Genomic DNA, 20,423 nt, shown 5'->3' with positions numbered 1-20,423 from the left:
CCAAAACGGACCAACAGAACTCCAAAAAGGCCTGCACATTCCTATAAGTAATCGTGGGAGATCACCAAGCCAGTCGACCCAAGATGGCCTCCCGAGACAGGTAGCAGGTGCTGTCCGGGTTTGCAGCGCCCCCAGCGGCGGGGGTCAGAGGCCGGGCCTGCCAGCCCGCCGCCCGCTCCGATTTCCAAGCAGGCATATCTGCGGTTGCCTACGTACCCTTCCCAGCCTCAGGCCCTCCCAGCCTTCGGAGACTTCCTGGATGGCGCCCGGCTCCGGCCACGCCATTGGTAGATGGAGGGCGGTGGGCGGGCCCAGGCGCATGGAGGACTAGCAAGCTTGCTTGCGGCGAGGGCTGGCCGTGCTCCGCCGGAAGGCGCCTTGTTCTCCCGGACGGTGGGTTGCAACTCTTGCCCGGGGAAGGAAGCCGCAGGACTGGCTCAGGTAAGCCTGCGGCACGCGCGGCTCCACCAAGCCTCGTCGGAGCCTGGGCGGGTAGTGGGTGGGGTAACAACGTCCTCGCTGGCTCGCTTGCTCGCACCCATGCGGGTGTAGCGCCGAGCGGTGATCAGGTGCGGGATGCTCGGGGCTGAACCACTCTCCTTTGTGAGAGGCAGGCGCTGGGGACCGGACGGGCCGCGGGGCCGTGCTGGGACTGGCCGCGAGGGAGCTGCTAGGGCCAGCGTGGAGTTTTGGAGCTTGTCATGGCACTGCTGGGCGAGGCGCACATTCGAGACAGTTGCCTTTTTCTTCTTCCTCCTTTCCCAAGAAGAAAAACTCCCCTGCTCGGTTAGGTTACTCCATACGTTGGAGTCAGAAGTGTGAGGCCAGGGTTTTAGTTTGTTTTGGCTGGATTCTTTTCCCCTCTCCTCTCTTATCTTTAATGTTTTTAGTAAATGTGGGTAGGGAAGCCTGGGGTGAACGTGTTCGGATTTATTATGTACCCAATTTCTGCGGGGCTGTTGCAAAGTAGAGGTGACGAGGAAACGAACAGCTCAAGTCTTGTGTCTTCCTTGACAGGTCTGCAGAGCTCTTTGGTTTTCTGACACATTATGTAAACTCTTCACCAGAGGAGGACTGCCTCTTGGCGAATATTATTTAAAATTTGTTTTGTGTGTGTGTGTGTGTGTGTGTCTTAATTTACCTGTTTCTAGTCGGCTTGCCTTTGCTGCAGCTGTGCATACGCAGCAGCGCCTCTTTAAGGGGCAGTCCTGACGTCGTTAAAGGCTTCCTAGAAGAGGTATGTAGTGAACTAGTCTTCGCAGTGAGTGAGCAAAGTGAGCCAGAAGTCGGCTTTTAAACACTACCTAATTTTTTTTCAAACGATAGACACAGTGAGACATCTCAGACACAAGTGAGGACGTTGCTTTTGCGATTTTGCTGCATTCTGCCATCACATCGATGTCCACGGCATCTCTGTTCTGAGTTTGTTAACTCAGAGACCGGCTTAGTGCCAACTGAGGTCGTTTTTTGGGGGGGCACATCAGATTCTAGGACATGGATTTGCAATTTGAATGTTTCCCTTATGTTGTTGCTGTTGTTTCTTTTGAAAGGATGTCTGGCGTTCCTTTTGTAGATCAGGTTGGCCTCTAACTCACTGAGATCTTCCTGCCTCTGCCTGGATTAAAGGCGAGCACCTCTGGCCCCTGCTGGGATATTGTCTTTTTGATTACAGAGTGTCTTCTGCTTTAAAATATCTTTTTATGGTCACCCTGCAGATTCCACAACAAGTTGTAATCAATTTCTTAGGGCAGGAAGTGGGCAGCTTCTTTTTTTGTTAACTTGTTTTTCCTTGGGTGTCATACCCTTTAGTAATGCTGGACATTGGGGGGTGGGGGAAACCTCTGAGATGAAGGATCCCATCACAACCCCTGATTGTTTTACTTTGGTTTTTTGGAAACAGTCTCTCATAGTTCAGCTTGGCTTCCAACTCACTAATGACTTTGAAGCCTTGGTCTTTATATCTCTACCTCCCAAGTTCTCAGATTATACAAATTCACTACTACCAAAATCTTGAAAATTGAAAACATTACTTGAACTGTCTTAGTTATTCCAGCTGTTAAGATAATAAAGGTTATGATGAGAAATACAGCCGAATTCTACTTAAAAGCTGTTGCACGTCAGAGTGGTATGACAAAGACTACCAGACAAGGCAAAGGATACTACTGGTCAGTGGGGAGAGAGACACACACACAGAGACAGAGAGACACCACCCCTCTGAACCCTCCCCACACCAAATAAAAGAGAAAGAGAAAAAAGCTCACAGAAGGCTTAAAGCTGTAATCTCAGAAGAGCAGGAATAAAGGATTTGGTGGAGGAATGCATAAATTAAGTTTATGTCTTCCAAGTGTTTAATCTGTATAGCTGGCTCTTTGATTTTTGTTTTTTTTCCCCACCCCCCCACCCCCTCCCCAATTCTCAAACTGACCAGATCCTTTTAGAAGTAGATGGAGAATATATCTGCTGAGCTGATTTTGTATTGCCAGAAGCCATCCCTGTAGTATTTCCTAGGACAACCTCTTCTGCAGTGCTCCCGGATGATGGGGCATGATACCCACTGGGGACTGGGGCAGAGTTTTGTGTTAAAAATGACATTTGTGTGAAGGAGCAGTTTCTGTTAGGTAAGAGAGGGTGGTGAGAGGATTCTTTAAGGGAAACTTTTATATATGTCACCTTTGAAAAGAGAATTTGCTTAAGCAACACTGTGACTGAGGTTAATTTGAGGGTTCCTGTTATGGAAAGAATAAGCTTTAATGCTTTTATCCGTGGAAGAACTACCGCATTCAGATGAATGTTAAATGGCTTTGTGAAATCATCCACAGTCCTGAAATATTTCTCTCTTCTGAGCTTAAATTCAACCTAATACTTGGGGAAAAAACAAAAGACAAAATAAAAGCCTTTTCCCTGAAGCCTTGGGCTCAGCAGTAGAAGTCACCATATACTCTGCTTGCTTGTCATCTTGACTCTGCTCTCAGCATTTCCCATGGCCTCTCCCAGTTCTTCTATGGCCATTCTGGTGTTTACTATCTCTTTTCTTTGGCCTTTGACTCTTGAGTAGGTAGGTGTTCATGTTTCCTATGTCACTTAGTTATGTTTTGTTCCTCCAGAGTGATTTCTGCAGCATTCCTGGTCTTTTAGGGTTTTGACTACTTTTTGTCTTAATGTACCGATGTCTAGTACCCAAGAGACAGCTGTGTTTTTATGTAACAGACAGCTATTTTCTATTGCCTAAAAACTTTATCCAACTATGTACTGTGCCTTATCCAACTATCTGCTGCATTCCAGATGTGGTCCTAGATAACCTCTTCCCCTTTAACTTGACAGCTTGCCCTTTGTGTATCTATGCAATCAAATTTAGTTCTCTTTGTGTTTTCTTGCTCTACATTTAAATTTTTTCACTGCAAGAGGTGAGGGATATAACTTGGTAGAGTGGTTGCTGAGCTTATACATACAAAGCAATGGGTTAAATCCCAATAATACCTAAAATGCCCCCAAAACCTAAAAGTGAACTTCTCGTGTATTTGTCTTATGCAATATGTCTACCTCTGCATAGTTACAAATGTTTATAGTTTGGCCGGGCAGTGGTGGCGCACGCCTTTCATCCCGGCACTTGGGAGGCAGAGGCAGGCGGATTTCTGAGTTCGAGGCCATCCTGGTCTCCAGAATGAGTTCCAGGACAGCCCAGGCTACACAGAGAAACCCTGTCTCGAACATTCCCCCCCCCCCGCCCCCAACCCCAAAATAACAGAAAGGAAGAAAGAAAACCAAAATAAATAAATAAATAATGTTTATCGTTTAAACTACAGAGAGAGCGCATCAGTACCTGAGTTTTCTATTTAAGCTGTTCTGAGCAGTTCTGTAGGTAATTTCTCTTTTAATTTTTTTTTGATAATTTCATACTTGAGTACTGTATTTATGTAATTTCCATCCTTCCACTCTCCCTACTATTCTCCCCATGTTCCCTCACGTTATTGACCTCCTCCTATTTAATTATTGATACATATATGTGTATATGTATATGTATGTATGTATGTGAGTATAAACCTACTGAGTCCATTCAGTGTTGCTCTTGTGTTACATGGACTCAGGACTGACTTTGGGACTGGCTGACCCCTGAGGCTCTTTTTTTTTGTTTTGTTTTTTTTGTTTTTTGGTTTTTTTTTGTTTTTTTGTTTTGTTTTGTTTTTCCAGACAGGGTTTCTCTGTGTGGCCCTGGCTGTCCAGTAACTCACTTTGTAGACCAGGCTGGCCTCGAACTCAGAAATCCACCTGCCTCTGCCTCCCAAGTGCTGGGATTAAACGCATGCACCACCACTGCCCGGTCCCTGAGGCTCATCTTGATTCTACCCTTTTCACCAGCCATTGATTAATTGCCTATTACTCTTCATCAAGGATTAGTAAGAGTTTTTTGAGACAAAAAAAAAAAATGTAGGTCAGTCAGGCTGGCATTGAACTCTGTTACACAGTTCTGAGACTGACTTCGAACTCCTTTCCAAATGTCCCCAAATACCAGCAAAACAGGTCTGTGCCACTGTACCCAGCTTTTCCTTTTCTTACTTTTTCCATTTGTTAATTGATCATTTCTGCTCTTCAACAGGAGCTCTGAGTTGTCTGATGTCATGTGAAGCAAAATGTTTAACTTCCAGTATCTTATCTTTAGCCTTCAGATTGTTATGCCCATTGATGGCATGTTATCTGGTTATCAAAGGTCCAGTAGGAGGGGCTTTGGAGGTAACACTTGTCTAATGTACACAAGGCCCCCAATGCCAGTCTATAGCACCACCAAAAAAATAAAAAATAAATAAAAACAGAAAACCGAGAATGGCATAGACAGCAACGTTCATCTTCAACATGAATTCATCCAGGAGCATATTCTTAGCAGTGGGGCAGGTTGGGGCTACTTAGACAGAATTCTACCCTGTACAAGTTCAGGTTAACACTATATGGTCCAACTAGTTTATTTGAAAAGATGTCCAAAAATATTTATTAGTATACATAATTACTAATAAGTTCTCTTTATTGTTGAAAGAGTAAAATGTACCTGATTTTATTTCTTCTGCTTATCTCCAGAGAAACTAGTAATGTATAGCTTCATTGGGAAATGATAGTTCGGTAGCATTCTACTGAGATTATTTCTAGAATTGTATCCTTCCCCATATATCAGCACCTAAAGTGTGAGAGTGATAAACTTTTCATCTAGTGAAATAATTCCATATTGACTTTTTTGTTCTGAGGGTCTATAACTTTCTTAAAAGAAATGGTTTAAAATGTATTTTATTATTATCTGTGTGTTTGAGACAGTCTTTCACATAGCCCTGCCTATCCTTTAAGACATGTAGGCCAGGCTGGCCTTGAACTTACAGAGAATCTACCAGCCTTTATACCCCAAATGCTGGGATTGAAAGCATGTACCACTACGCCTGGCACTTTTTTTTTAACAGATTCATTTACCTCTGTATGTGCATGTGTCTGTATTTGTATATGTACATCTTTATCGGTGCTATGCACTTAGAAAGGCCAGAAGAAGTTGCTAGAATCACAGACCTTTGCAGGAGGGCCAGCTTGTTAGGTGGGTGCTGAATCTGAACTGTGGTCCTCTTGCTTGTACAAGTGTAACCACTGAGCCACCAGCACACAAACACAACCTACCTTTTGGTTTTGTTTGGTTTTGTTTGGTTTTTTTAAGGCAGGATCTCATTCTTACGTAGGTTGGTCTGGAACCACTAAATAACCTAGGCTTGTTTTGTTTTGTTTTTGTTTTTTTAAAGATTTATTTATTTTATTGTATTTTTCTGTGCCTTCAGTGTAGTTGCAGCACTTGCATGTTGGTGCCTGTGGAAGACCAGAAGAGTGCATCAGATCTCCTGGAGCTAGAGTTACTAGTGCTTGTGAGCAGCTCATTGTTGAGTACTAGGAGTCAAATCCAGGCCCTCTGCAAGAGCAGCAAGCACCATTAACCACAGAGCCGTCTTTCCAACCCCTGTCTTGGAATTTTTAACAGTCTTCCTGCCTCAACTTCCTGAATGCTGGGATTATACACATAAGCCACCATGCTTAGTTTATAACCTATGATATTAGGTCAATCACATTCTGACAAAAGTTATATAGTTAAAATTCCTTTTAATTTTGGTATGCTTAGAGACTGAACTCATGATCTTGCTCTACCACTGAACTGCACCCTCAGCAATAGTAATTGAATTTAAAAAAATTATGTAGCCCGGCAGCAGTGGCACATGCCTTTAATCCCAGCACTGGGGAGGCAGAGACCGGAGGATCTGAGTTTGAGGCTAGCCTTGTCTACCTGGTGAGTTCTAGGACAGCCAAGGTTACACAGAGAACCCTGTCTGAGAAACAAAACAAAACAAATAATTATGTGCATGAATGTTGCCTGCATACATGTATGTACCATGTGCATGCCTGATGTCCAAGGAGGCCAAGAGGGTGTTGGATCCCTGGGACTACCTAGAGTTATGAGTGATTGTGAACTGCCTTGTGGGTACTGGGAAACAAACTTGGTCCTTTGCTTTGCAAGAGCAACCAGTGCTATTAACTGCTGAGCTGTCTTTCAGCCCCATGTAATTTAAGTCATCAACTCATTTGAGAGGGCAGACAGGCCATTGAACAGTTGTGAGTCCTTCAGGGTGTTTTGGAATTGTCTCTCTCGCTCGCTCTTTAATCCCGCTGTATATTTTGAAAATGTGGTATAGACATCTTTGAGGATTTCCCCCTGGGATGTGAGTATTTGGAAGTGTGTTGTTCCGTTAGTGATAGGATTTCTTTTTGCTTGGTTCTTTGAGAAATTAGTGATTTTTATAGCTTAGATGCTTATTTAGAGTCCAGATACTAGAATTTGGGGGATGTGTGATTTGACTAAGTAAAAGGTATAAATGAGAAGCTTTTTCTGACCGATTTGTTTTATTTTATTTTTGTGTGGTACAACATAGGAGTGAGACCCAAGGCCTTGCTTGTGCTAGGCCAGTGCTGCCTCCATGATATCATTTATTTATGAATTTTCCTTTTTTCTTGGGGTTTTGTTTTTGTTGTTTTGTAGGGAAGTGGGGGGTTTGGAGACAGGGTTACTACATAGCCCTGGCTGTCCTGGAACTTCCTGTATAGACTGGGCTGTCCTTGAACTCACAGAGATCTGAGATTGCCTCTGCCTCCTAAGTACTGATTTTTTTAAAAGAGTGCCTGGTGTGGTTAGGGATTTTTTTTAACTAGGGACTAACAAAATCCAGGAGATAAAATTTGTGTTTTTTTCTTCCTTTTCTTTTCTATACTACTTTTTTTCTTCCTGTAAAGATTTATTTTAACTTGTATGTTTGTCTGTATGTATGTTTGTCTGTATGTAGGTATGTACACAGAGTGTAAGTACCCACTGAGGTCAGGGGTGTCACAATCTTTGGGGATGGAGTTTGGAGTGGTTGTGAGCCACTTTTATGGATGCTGGGAACTAGCCTCTGTCAGAGCAGCATTTGTTCTTAACTGCTAAATCATCTCTCCAACCCCTCAATCCTCAAAAATAAAGAACTTTAAAAAAGATTCTTCCTGCTGGCACATATTGAGTCAGCTCTTTAATTACACATGGATTCTATAATGTGCAGAATATTCACCCGTCTTCTGTACTGCTAGGGAACTTTTTGTTTTTTTGTTTTTTGTTTTTTGTTTTTTGTTTTTTTTCGAGACAGGGTTTCTCTGTATAGCCCTGGCTGTCCTGGAACTCACTCTGTAGACCAGGCTGGCCTCGAGCTCAGAAATCTGCCTGCCTCTGCCTCCCAAGTGCTGGGATTAAAGGTGTGCGCCACCACTGCATGGCAAGGAATTATAATTTACCACAAATTGGTTTTGTGAAGTAAATGGAATAGTTATGCAATAGATGCTGACATATTCCTGAAGATGTAAAAAACGATGCAATGAGTTCCTCACTGGTGCCCTAGATTCTAGTGCTAGGTTTGTTGAAGGTGGTATTACTGCCCTTTCTGCATGTTAGTTCCAGAGTCCCTTCACCCTGCTTCTCCAGCGGTGAAGCCTGTTGGTATATGTATATTTTGGTTTCCCATCATTCTGCTTAGCAGATCAGCTCTGCTAAGTCTCTAATGAGTTGTTGTTGTTGTTGTTTGTTTGTTTGTTTTTTAAGACAGGGTTTCTCTGTAGCCCTGGCTGACCTGGAATCCCTCTATCGACCAGGTGGCCTAGAACTCAAGAGATCTGCTTGCCTCTGCCTCCTGAGTTCTGGGATTAAAAGCATCCCCCACTACAACCCAGTATTTTTGTATGATACAAACTTTGAGTGGTACTGATTTAAACTATTGGCTAAGGAATAAATTCCTCTCTACTAGCCTGCTATGTGCCAAACATTACATGTTATCTTATGCTCTTTAGGATTACTTTGAAATGCTCAGGTTTTAGAGCATGAAATCGAATTAAGTAAACATTTACACTTTTTCCCAGACTGAACAAATGTAAGAAAAATGGCTTATTTAAAATAGGGAAAGCTAGGTTGCATGGAACTAGAGACCAGGGCTGTTACCCAAATAGTGTAGGTCATTGTTTCCGTTGTGTGTGCACAGTAGTGGTATCAGTAGATATGTTGACCAACTTAGATTTCTCCTTTGGAACTCAGCATCATTTTTTTTCTTTTTACTTCATCATCATTATTATTATGTGAGTATTTCTATCATGTGTATATGTGTGTATGCATGTGTGTAGACAAGCTGTGGGGTCAGTTCTCTCCTTATATCTGTACAGGGGTCCCAGGAGTCAAACTCAAGTACTTGGCCTTGAGTGTCACTCTCCGTTTCCCACTGCGCATCAAACCTGCCCAGAGCATAGACTTTTTTCCTCCTATGCCCTTGAGCCAGTGGAGTGGAATCAGAATCAGCCTAAGTTTACTTTAGGACAAAGACCCTTAAGACAAGATTGCACTTGCTTTCTATCTTCAAGCTTAGGCCAACACACTAGTTTTAACTGTTTAAAAACAAACAAACAAACACACTGCAATGAGACTGACTTTAAAAAAAAAAAAATCCATGCCTTACTTTTAAGCCCTCTAGGGTCTATATCATTGTCATTCACTTTTTGCCACTGCCTTAAATTGTCACCATTTTGTCCCTAAAAGGAATCACTAAGTTCATTACTTCCAGTAGTTATTAATTATCACACCATGGAAAAGTGTGTGTGTGTGCGTGTGTGTGTGTGCGTGTGTGTGCGCTCCCCTTGTTTTTAGTTTTATGTATGTGGGGTTTGCCTACATGACTTTGCTTGTTTAGTGGCTGTGACAGAAAAAGAGTGTCGGATCCCTTGGAACTAGAGTTACAGACAGTTGTGAGCTGTCATCTGTGTTCTGGGAATTGAACATGGTTCCTCTGCAAGAGCAGCCAGGGCTCCTAAGTGCTGAGCCATCTCTCAAAAGAACTCTTATGTCTTCTTTTGCTCTATGTAAAGTGGTGTCTGCTATTGGTCCTAAAAAGTGAAGATACTTATGACTTTATGATGGCTTTTCTTGAATGTGTCTGGAGGGAAGCATATCCCTGCTCATTTGTTGTGGTTGTTCAGTAAGGGGAGTCATCGCCCTCTGCTCAGAAACCTCCCCATTACCTTTAAAGTTTCACTCACACCTTTGGCTGAAAGTTTAATATGTTCTTCACCAAAGTACACTGAATGCCCATAACCACCAAGACATCCGTTACCACTAAGACAGGTTATAAATAGTCTTTCCAGTTGAAGAACTTGCACTCTAATGGGGGAGGGAAAAACATCAAAAACTGTGTAATTGGTTATCCAATCACCACTTAAAAGGAAGACGTATTAGCTTAGGTTGCTTTTGTTTTGGGGTCTTTCTTTGTAATCTTGGTTTGCCTGGAACTCCACTTTCGACCCAGGCTGTCTGCCTCTTGAGTGCTGGGATTATAGCCATAAACCATCATGCCTGACTAAGAGAGAATTTATAGTAGGGCATATATGTAAGACACAGTATCTTAGGGCGGTTACATGCCTAAATTTGAATCTGACACAGTTTTTTAGTAGCTGTAGGATATTTAACAAATTAACAATCTCTCTGTGTCTCACTTTCCTCAAGATAGTTATTTCAGGCTTGCTAAGGGGTAGGTTTAGTTCAGTAGTAGAGCAGTCCCTGGGTTCAATTCCTTTAGTACCACGGGAAGTTGCAGGAGGGAGTAGAGAAAAGAGAACCACTTGCCACTCATCCTGAATGCTGGGATTAAAGGCGTACCCCACCATGCCCAGCTAGAACAGTTTTTCTTATACTTTGGTCCATTGCTCACATTTCTTAGATAATCTTTATACCTACCACCATTTAGAGAGTTAGGACAACTCTCTAAATCTGTCACCATGCTGGACTTTTCTGCAGCCATTGAACATCACAATTTGACATAATATATAAACAACTCATTCAGTATAGCTAAATTCTACGTCCTACTAATTTTATATGAGTATTTCTGGTCTGGGTCCTGTTATTCCCTTCCATCATATTTTAAATTACATTGCTATAATCCACACCTTACTTATCTTGTTAGGAAGGATTCAGAAAGGGAATTTATTTATTTTTATTAAATATTTATTTACTTATTATATGTGAGTACACTGTAGCTGTCTTCAGCCACACCAGAAGAGGGCGTCAGATCTCATTACGGACAGTTTTGAGCCACCATAGGTTGCTGAGAGTTGAACTCAGGACCTTTGGAAGAGCAATCAGTGCTCTTACCAGCTGAGCCATCTCGCCAGCCCCCAGAAAGGGAATTTATTGGAAGGTTATCAGATGGGTCACAAGTTAAAAAGGTTTAAAAGGGGGTCTGAAAGCAGGGGATGTATGCTCACAGGGACCAGAGACATAAATGAAGCTGATCATTCTGGCTCTGTGGATGGAGCTTTTCATCCAAGCTCTCAGGCTCAGCTACCTCACAGAAAATAACAAACTAGGAAATACCCAGGATCTACCTCTTTTGACTCTGGACTCCATAGCAGCCTTCTGACTGGCCCCATGTCTTCTGTTCTTCCATCTCTCAAATCCAGAGTTAGTAACTCAGCTTAGCTCTGTTGTGTCATTCCGATTGTTTCTGTGGGTTCCTGTTTACCTGGAAGAAATGGCTCTCTGACCCTTTCCTAGCCTTCCACTTCATCTCTGTTCGGTTTCCTGTGACTTTGCTCTGGCAGGATTGAACTACAGAATTGTGTGACACATACAGCTTTTCATTTTCATGCTTTTGTTTTGCCTCCCTTCCCACTATCTCTGCTGCTTGAATATTCCTTTCATATGGTCCACTTTAACCTATCTCTTATAATTTAAGAAACTGTTTCCTGATCTTTTTCTCCTAAATTAATTCCCTTCTTGTCTTGTCCCTGCAATGACCCCTGCTGTTGTATTACCATTTTGTGTTAGAACTGTTTATACTTACCCACTTTATTATGGTGCCTACTGTTTTACCTTCTTCCCACATATACACACTTCTAAGAGGAGTAGGGATTTTATCGTTTTGTTCCCCTCCCTCTCTCCTCTCCTTCCCTCCTGTCTTGTTTTTTGTTTGCTTAAAAAACAGGATCACTTTTTTTTTTTAAGATTTACTTATTTCATGTATGTGAGTACACTGTCACTGTCTTCAGATCCCATTACAGATGGTTGTGAGCCACCACGTGGTTGCTGAGTATTGAAATCAGAACTTCTAGGATGAGCAGTCAGTGCTCTTAACCACTGAGCCATCTCTCCAGCCCAAACAGGATCACTTTTAACTCAAGCTAACCTTGAATGCATGATCTTCTTGCCTCCACCTCTCAAGTGCTAGAATTACAGGTGTGTACCATCGTGCTGATGGATAGGTATTATTTTTGGGTACCTAATACTATTGCTTAGTAGCATACTGTCTGCTTGGTAAATGTTTAGATAACTGGGTACGGTAATCCTGAAATTATGGCTGTTATTCCAGCACTCGGGAGGCTGAGGCAAGAGAATCACCATGAGTTTGTGGCAATCTTGAGATGTAATAGTGAGTTCCAAGGCAATCTGGATTGTGTACTGTGAGGCCTTGACTCAGACAACAAGAGTTGAGGTGATGAAAGTAGAGATGGAGAATGCATTTGAATGCACGGTATTAACTAGATCCATATTGAGAAAAAAAGTAGCAAAAGTAACTTGACATTTTGACTAGCATGTAAATGTATATATCAAGTAACAGTGGAAACTAGGACAAAAAAGGCAAGGTGTGCTATTAAATTTTGTTTTGTTTTCACCTGCCTTAGCCTCCTGACTGCTGGGGTTGTAGACTTGTCTCATATATAGTTACAAGAGTGACAGGCCCGCTTTAAAAGTCCTTAAGCATGAAGTTCATTTGGTCAAATTGTGTATTAGGGAATTAATGTGGTAACAGGATGGATTAGAAGGAAGAAAGATCAATTATGAGACTTCTACATAAATAAGCAACTGCACAAAGAGAGAAGGCAGTAGAGTTAGAAGCCCCGACTTTGCTACTTAGTTTCTTAGTTGGATCCTTCAGTGGCTCAGTTTTCTCTTGTATACAAAGTGGTTGACTTATAGCGCATTGCGGGCTCTGAAGTCTGTTGTAGTACATTGCAGTAGTGTCAGTAGGAGTTGGCAGTTAATTGGATGCTAAGTACGAAGGAGGTTTCAGAGCCAAAGTGAATAGGAAGCCTTAACATTACTACAGTCTGAGTGTTCCTGGCCTGTCTAGTGGTAGGTAACACTGGGGTCTTTCAAGTTGGGCTTTTTTTTTTTTCCGGTTCTGAACCCAGGAGTACAGAAAAATAAGATTTCCGTGTTTTTGTTTTGTTTTGTTTTGTTTTTTTCGGAGTAAACCGTGGTTCTGAGTAAAGCAGCTGTTTTTTACTTTGGGAGACTTAAGCTTGTAAATCCTCACGATGGGCGCTAGTTTGCTTCAGGACACCAGGAATGGAGAGTGATGGCTAAGTCAAATGGACTGTTTGGAGAAAAAGGATAGGGGTAGGACTGGGTGTGTATTTTGGAGTACACCAAGCCAGAGAATTGTTCGAGGCACCTGAGCTAAAACTTTATGGAAGCAGAAGAGTCAGGCATGCAAGCCAGCTTCCTGGATTGTAGCACATTGTGTCTTATCTTGGAAAGGCGAAAGTCTGAGTCCCCAACAACTGTTCTTCCCGCACCCCCCAACCCCCACCCTTAGTAGTGCTTGGGCACCTTGTGCTGGGGAGTGGGAGGGAGTGACAGGGCCGCCGGAAGACAGGGGTTCCAGAGGGAGGCGGAGCTGGCCTAGTGCAGAACACCTCCCTAGAGTTCTACTCGGGTATGTGAGCGGTGTGGGTGTCAAGAATCAACCCATCAGGATTGCTCTCCTGCACCTTCGTTTTCAGGCAAGCTGCAGGCTTGGTCTTGGCCCTAGAAACCGGATAGGCCTCTCTGTGCGCTCTCAACCTAACCTGCGGGGGAAGGGAGCTGCTTCTAGTCCCGCCCTTGCGCTGTTTTGCGTTTCTGCGCCTTTGGTTGAGTGGCAGCGCATGTTAGCCAATGAGAGTGTGGGGCGGGCAAGCGCATCAAGTTAGGTTGCGTAGAAGGAGGGGAACTGGTGCTGGAGAGACAGCGAGAAGCGAACCGGCCCCACGGCCACCGCAGGTAAAGCTACCTTTGCCTCCCACCGGGGTAAGGTGCAGGGCTTTTTCACCTTCGGGGCTTGCTTGGCCTCTCAGCCTGCAGCTTGCGCCCTAAAGTTGCTGCTTCCCTGGGCATCACACCCCCACCCCCACCCCTCGTATCTTTCCGTCTTGACCATCCCCACCTCGGAGGATGCCCCCGATTGCTCCCTCGTTCAAGTGCATGTACTTAAACTCCATTTGGGGGCTCCAGTTGCCCGAAGTCTTCCGCCCGAGCCTGCCTCTGCCGTATGGGCCTTACTGGCACTAACCCCGGCAGTAAGAGCAGGTAATATACCCGGCCCCCCTTGCCACCCCCACTTCCAGTACGTTTTCCTCTTCATCAATTCTACTTCCTTCCTTTCCCTATATAAGTAACATTATTTCTACAGTTTCTCACTTGGCCTTTGAAAATACATGCTTTTAGTTTTTATGGTTGGCTATTTAGCTTTCCCTGTTTTTAACGAAGTGCTGTTACCAGCCATATTTGCCCCCAAATATTTACACCCTTAATTTAGTTATGTCTTTTCCGTCAGTTACTAGAAAACAGAAACACAGTTGCCACTCATTTGACAGACTAGTGAAAGCAGAGAAAATGGCCCAAGATCTCAGTTTATTTGAGGAACCCTGAGTGGCTCCAAGTTAATAGCTCCATTTCTTGTGTCCTTCCATCCTGATCATTCTTTGACCTCAGCTTAATAACTTCATTTGCTTTGGGTGTCTCTTGCTCGTTTATCTCTAAGGTTTGAGATTCTCTGAGTCTCACAAATGTTTCAATGGCATAGGTTTTGTTGTTTGTTTGTTTTGTGATCGCCTGCTATAAATTTATATATATATATATTTTTTAATTTTGCTGTCATGTTTATTTTATTTTCAAGGTATTTCTTGTGTAAATCAAGCTTCCCCTATCCAGCCTGTGCCTTAATAAGTAGAGTTTATTTCTGTCTCTAGCTCATCCTCCTGAAAATGATTCAATTTCCAATAAGGTTTATATTTTGAGGTAAAATACCTTTTTTTTTCTGAACCTTTGAGCACAGAGCTTAGGCATGAACAGTGCTTTCTAAACCTATATACTACAGAAAAAGTATTGCCCAATATGACATTTGTTCATTATCTTCTAAGGATGGATAGTATAGAGAAATCTGTAAATGGAGAGTTTGTATCTGTAGTTCAGTCTATATAGATGATGAAATGATTTCTTTTGTAGTGTTTCTCTTTCACTGTAACAGTAAAGTGTGATAAACACCCTTTGGGGATAATGTGAGACAGATCGCAGCCCTGAGATACTAGTGACTTTCTTCCTGCTGTTGTCTTTCTTTCTACTGACATCAGCTCCCTTGTCCATTGTTTGGGTTTTGTTTTTTTTTTTTTTTTTTTGCAGATCTTACTGGTCAAGATTTTGTCCACTTGTACTCTCAGTAATAGAAACAATAAAATATAAAACTACAAATACAGAACTGTAATGCTGTGTATACACTTAAGAACTACACTTTGACCACACCCTCCTGTGCCATACTTACACATAGTGCACATGCCTTCTACACTGTTTGTTTGCAGTCACTGTTTTGTTGAAAAGCATGAGGATGTTGGGGTAGATAATAGACTAGAATTTAAAATCTGTTGTGATAAGACCAACAAGTAATGGAAATGGGCAAGGTTGAGGCAAAACCCAAGGACCAGATAGTTGGAACCCTCTGGCTCCAGAAACATAAGAACTGTGAGGAAGGTGGTGAGCCTGGAGAAGAAGGGAACTCTAGGAAGACAACAGATACTGTTCTGCCAGTATCTGCTTTAGTCAGTGTGTGTAGATAGGTGTCCTTGGATTTCAACTGAACTTCTGTTCTTTTTCTGTTGCACTTCCAATCCCCAGGGTTTGTGTCATACAGGCTGTATACTAATTTTGATTATGGGAAGTTATTAAATATAGCCACCAAATCCTGACTTTCCTTTAGGGCACATGTGTGTGTTTCTCTTTTGGGCAGTGGAAGGGTAGGACTGTTGTCATTCCTTTTTTTGTTTGTTTGGTTGTTTGGTTTTTTTCGAGACAGGGTTTCTCTGTGTAGCCCTGGCTGTCCTGGAACTCACTCTGTAGACCAGGCTGGCCTTGAACTCAAAAATCTACCTGTCTCTGCCTCCCAAATGCTGGGGTTACAGGCATGCGCCACCACACCCAGCATGGTTTTCATTCTTAATAAGAGAAAAGCCTGATGTCACTTTATTAATCTAATAGTTGCTTTACATTAAAACCCCTAAAACATCCATTTATTTGTTTTACCAGGGTTTGAACTGTAGAAAGGAAATTCATGAAATATATATGCTTGTAAGCTAAGTTATATATTGATGCAGGCAGGATGATGTAGGCAGGATGATACACAGGTAATAAAAGACCCGGGGCAATGAATAAAGTTAGAAGTGTGGAGAGTTTGAGATGGGAGCCAGGCTTTGCTTCAGTGCAGGTTAAGAAATTGAAAAGTAAGCCGGGCGTGGTGGCCCACGCCTTTAATCCCAGCACATGGGAGGCAGAGGCAGGCAGATTTCTAAGTTCGAGGCCAGCCTGGTCTACAAAGTGAGTTCCAGGACAGCCAGGGCTATACAGAGAAACCCTGTCTCCTGTCTCAAAAAAACCTAAAAACTAAAAACTAAAAAAAAAAAAAAAAAAATTGAAAGAAATTGAAAAGTAATAATACACTATTCTGTGGGATTGTGTAGTCCCAAGGATTTGTGGTAGGGTTGTTTTTTGAGACAGTTTTGTTATATAGCCTTATCCTCAAACTCATAGCAGTCCTTCTGCCTCAATTGCAGGGTAAGCTACTACACCTGGGAATGCTTTTGAGTTCTTAAATCTAGACTGACAAGTAGCAAGCACAAATTTGCTCAGAGAGCCAGGTACGAGCTCATGCCTACAATCTTAGCACTCAGGAAGCTCAGGCAGGTGGATGGTTGTGAGTTTGTGGCCACTCTGGGCTACAAAGACCCTGGGGTTGTTTGTTTGTATTTTTATTATTTATTTATTTGTTTGTTTTTCAGGACAGGGTCTCTCAGTGTAGCTCTGGCTGTCCTGGAACTCACTCTGTAGACCAGGCTGGCCTCGAACTCAGAAATCCGCCTGCCTCTGCCTCCCAAGCACTGGGATCAAAGGCGTGCGCCACCACTGCCTGGCTGTTTTTAATTTTTAAATTAAAGCTGGGCATTGGTAGCAGATGCCTTTAGTCACAACACTTGAGAGGCAGGGGCCTGGTGTATAGAATGAGTTCCAGGACAGTTAAGGCTACACAAACAACCCTGTCTCAAACAAAAGAAAACACGGAAAGAAAAGTAACTGTCTGAAGGGAGCTCACGCCTGTGCTTTCTAGTGTGCCTGTCTTCTTTCTGCCTTAACCCTCATGCTGAAGCCTACACTTAAGCATCTCAATTTTAAACACACACACACAAGTTTGGGAAGTAAGAACCAAGAGATAATGTACTGATTTTTAAAGATTAATAAATTAATGAGTCATATGTAGGTAAAGAAGTATTTCAGAAAAAAGTGCAATTACTGTTTCCTCTTTAAAAGTACCATCTTTTTGTTGGATGACAGTGGCGCACGCCTTTAATCCAGCACTTGGGATGCAGAGGCAGGCGGATCTCTGAGTTCAAGCTCAGCCTGGTCTACAATGTGAGTTCCAGGACAGCCTTGGTACTCAGAGAAACCCTGTCTCAAAAAACCAACCAAACAAACAACCAAACAAACAAAAAAGTGCCATCTTTGGTCTAGTTTGGTAGTGCAGATCTGTAATCACAGGTCCTTTAGAGGCATGTATAGGAAGAAGACAAGTTTATGGCCTACTTAGTCTACAGAGTCAGTTCAAGGCCAGCCTATGCAACTTAGTGAGAATGTGTAAATAAAAAAGTAAAAGGAGGGCTCAGTGGGTAAGCACTCTTCCAAAGGACCTGGGTATGGTTTCCAGCTCCCACAGGGAGTCTTCACACTCCGGTTCCAGAAGATCTAATGCCCCTTCTCACCTCTACAGGCAACAGGCATGTAAAGGTGCTAGGATTACAGGCATGCACCACCACGCCCAGCCGCAGAGCTAATCTTACCTTTTTTTTTTTTTTAATTTAAATTTTTATTTTGGACCAAGCATGGTAGCATACACTTTTAATCCCAGCACTTGGGAAACAGAGACTAGGAATATTTTTGATTTTTTTAGGCCAGCCTGGTCTACACAGTGAATTTCAGGATAACCAAGGCTACAGAGAGACCTGTCTCAAAAATATGTATTTCTTTATAATGTATGTGTTTTGTTTACATGCATGTCACTGCACCTCAAAGCCATAGGTCCGGTTACCAGTGTTGCAAAGTGAAAAACAAAATTTCTTCTGGAGAAAGTAACATATGTATAATCTTAGCTCTTTGAATACTGATGCAGGGAGATTGCCATGCTCAGAGTCAGCTTAGGCAACATAGGAAGACCGTCTTATATATAATTTCCTTTTAAAGAGCTGGCTGGCATCGAACTCAGAAATCCGCCTGCCTCTGCCTCCCGAGTGCTGGGATTGAAGGCGTGCGCCATCACACCAGGCAGATATTTTCATTGTAGTAGTGACTGTCAGCATAACTACCATGTGAGTTCTTGTTATTGTTTTCGTATGATATTTAGCTACAGATATTTACTGTAATTTCTCTAATAGTGAGTAGAAGATCAAAGGTCATAGCTGGCAAAATGGGGCATAACTATCTAAAAAACACGGTGAGACATAAGGAAATGTATGAAATGATTGTATAGGTTTTTCATTAACTAAAGAAATATGCATAACTATGCTTGTTGCCATTTTGAGTAATTTGTGGACAATATTAGAAGTTGGAATGAGCTGCTGAAATAGTTTGGCCAGAGATAGGAATTGATACAGATCTTGAGACTTGAAAAGTGTTCAGTTATGCAGGCCTGGAAGAGATGCTGACCTCCACTGCATTATTTTATAAAGATAACTGAAAACCTCTTATCACAGCACTTAGAATGCTGAAGCAGGAGAGTTAGGAGTTTGAGGCAATCTTGGGATAGCCTCTCTGTCTCCCCACCCCCACACACATGTACACACTCACACACAATTGCACTAACATGCACACAGAGACTTGGAAAAGTCTTTGTCAGGTCTACATTGTGTTTATATTTCTGACTGATTTCTTATTTGATGTCTTTAGATAGCTAGAAAAAAGGATCTCTTATCAAGGAATGTTTTCCTGGATTGTCGTTGACATTATATACTCTTTTTAAAAATGCCTTAGAGTGATTATTATTATTCTGATGTGTGTGTGTGGATGTACATGCCATGGTGCATCTGTAGAAGTCATAGGACAGTTCTTTCCTTCTACTTTTAAGTGGGTTTGGGGGATTGAACTCAGGTCGCCAGCCTGTATAGGAAGTACCTTCCTTCACCCACTGATCCATCTTACCAGCTCAAGAACGAATACCCGTTTCATGTATGTGTGTATATATGTGTGTGTGTATTGCACTTACTTTCTGTGTGTGGATGTTTTGTCTCTGTGCACCATGTGCATGCCTCATGGCTACAAAGGCAAGAAGAGGGCATGGATACCCTGGAATTGGAATTACAGGTGGTTGTGAGTCTCCCTGTGGGTGCTAGAGAACTGGGTCCTCTGGAAGAGTGGTCAGTGCTCTTGTGAGCCATCTCTCTCTCCTCTTCACCTTTTTTATGTATTTGTATTATGTGGTTTTATACATTTCCTTTGTTTCCCCCTAGAATGTTCTTGAACTTAAGGCCAGTATCTACATGTCATTTATGGGGCAGTTTTTCAATATAGGAAGCTTTTAAATTCTAATACAGTGTGATATCTGTGAAAACTGAATACTTCATTCTAGTAATAAGAGCGAATATTATCATTGGATGGCTCCTATGTGTGCTGTCCTGCAGGTTTCTTGGGGGATCCACAGGGAAGTAAGACAGTTCTTACCATCAAGGACCTTTCTGTCTCTTAGGAGCTGGGTCGTAACACATTCTTCTGGAGGGTATACACCCTGCATAAGACCCATAAGTGTTCATTTTTATAAACTTAAGACAATTTTCTCACACAAGTCAGACAAGCATCTTGAGAAGATGGTAATTTCTATAACTTGCACAAAGGAATGGTTTGGGCCTTCTCAGAATATGGGTAAGAATCTCGAGTCATATGCTTTGCTTTATTTACTAAGATATAATGCTCTAGTATTTAAAGCAAGTACAAGATAGAGTCATCACAAATTGGCAGGTTAAAGAAGAGCTTTGGGGTGATGGTTTCCTTTACTGGGAAGGACGTGTGGAGTAGGGTGAAGAGGTGGAGGAGGCTATCTATGTTCCATGTATAGGTTAAAGCATTGCAGGCACACAAATTTACTGAGTGAACTGTGCCAAGCAGGGATGTAGGATATGTATAGGTAAGAGAAAAAAGTTAGGATTGAAATGTTCAGTCTCTTGCTAGAAAAAATTTTAATCTTACTGGCACAACTCTAAAATGTATAAATAACATTTCTATAAAGGTAGATTAAAGTTTCTGGATATACTGTTGTAAATTCTACTTTTTGATCCAGGTACTTCTACCTATGACTGGTAAAAATAAGCCATATATTAAGTATGTCAGAAAGGCATTGAAAAGCTGGGCATGGTGGCGCACGCCTTTGATCCCAACACTTGGGAGGCAGAGGCAGGTGGATTTTTGAGTTCAAGGCTAGCCTGGTCTACAAAGTGAGTTCCAGGACAGCCAGAGCTATACAGAGAAACACTGTCTCGAAAAACCAGAAAGAAAGAGAGAGAGAGAG

General features: G+C 42.4%; 1 protein-coding gene across 4 annotated transcripts in view; it reads left to right on the top strand.

Moving 5' to 3' along the window:
- The first annotated feature begins 338 nt into the window (after window positions 1-338).
- The window catches only part of Chd8 (chromodomain helicase DNA binding protein 8), a 61,037-nt gene continuing 40,952 nt past the window's right edge, over window positions 339-20,423 (top strand). For 2 of the 4 annotated variants that reach the window (XM_021181312.2, XM_029469309.1), the window contains exon 1: window positions 518-1,017. In XM_021181312.2, coding sequence (XP_021036971.2) covers window positions 894-1,017 — 124 coding nt within the window. In that variant the 5' untranslated portion in view covers window positions 518-893. Of the gene's footprint in view, window positions 442-517; window positions 1,018-13,562; window positions 13,613-20,423 lie in introns of those variants that run through there. The other 2 variants (XM_021181311.2, XM_029469310.1) reach the window with 2 other exon arrangements.

This window comes from Mus caroli, chromosome 14, assembly GCF_900094665.2.
Source record: "Mus caroli chromosome 14, CAROLI_EIJ_v1.1, whole genome shotgun sequence".
NCBI classification, from domain to species: Eukaryota; Metazoa; Chordata; class Mammalia; order Rodentia; family Muridae; genus Mus; species Mus caroli.
The sequence above is the reverse complement of the archived record's forward strand: the minus strand, read 5'-3'. Positions and strand labels throughout refer to the sequence as shown.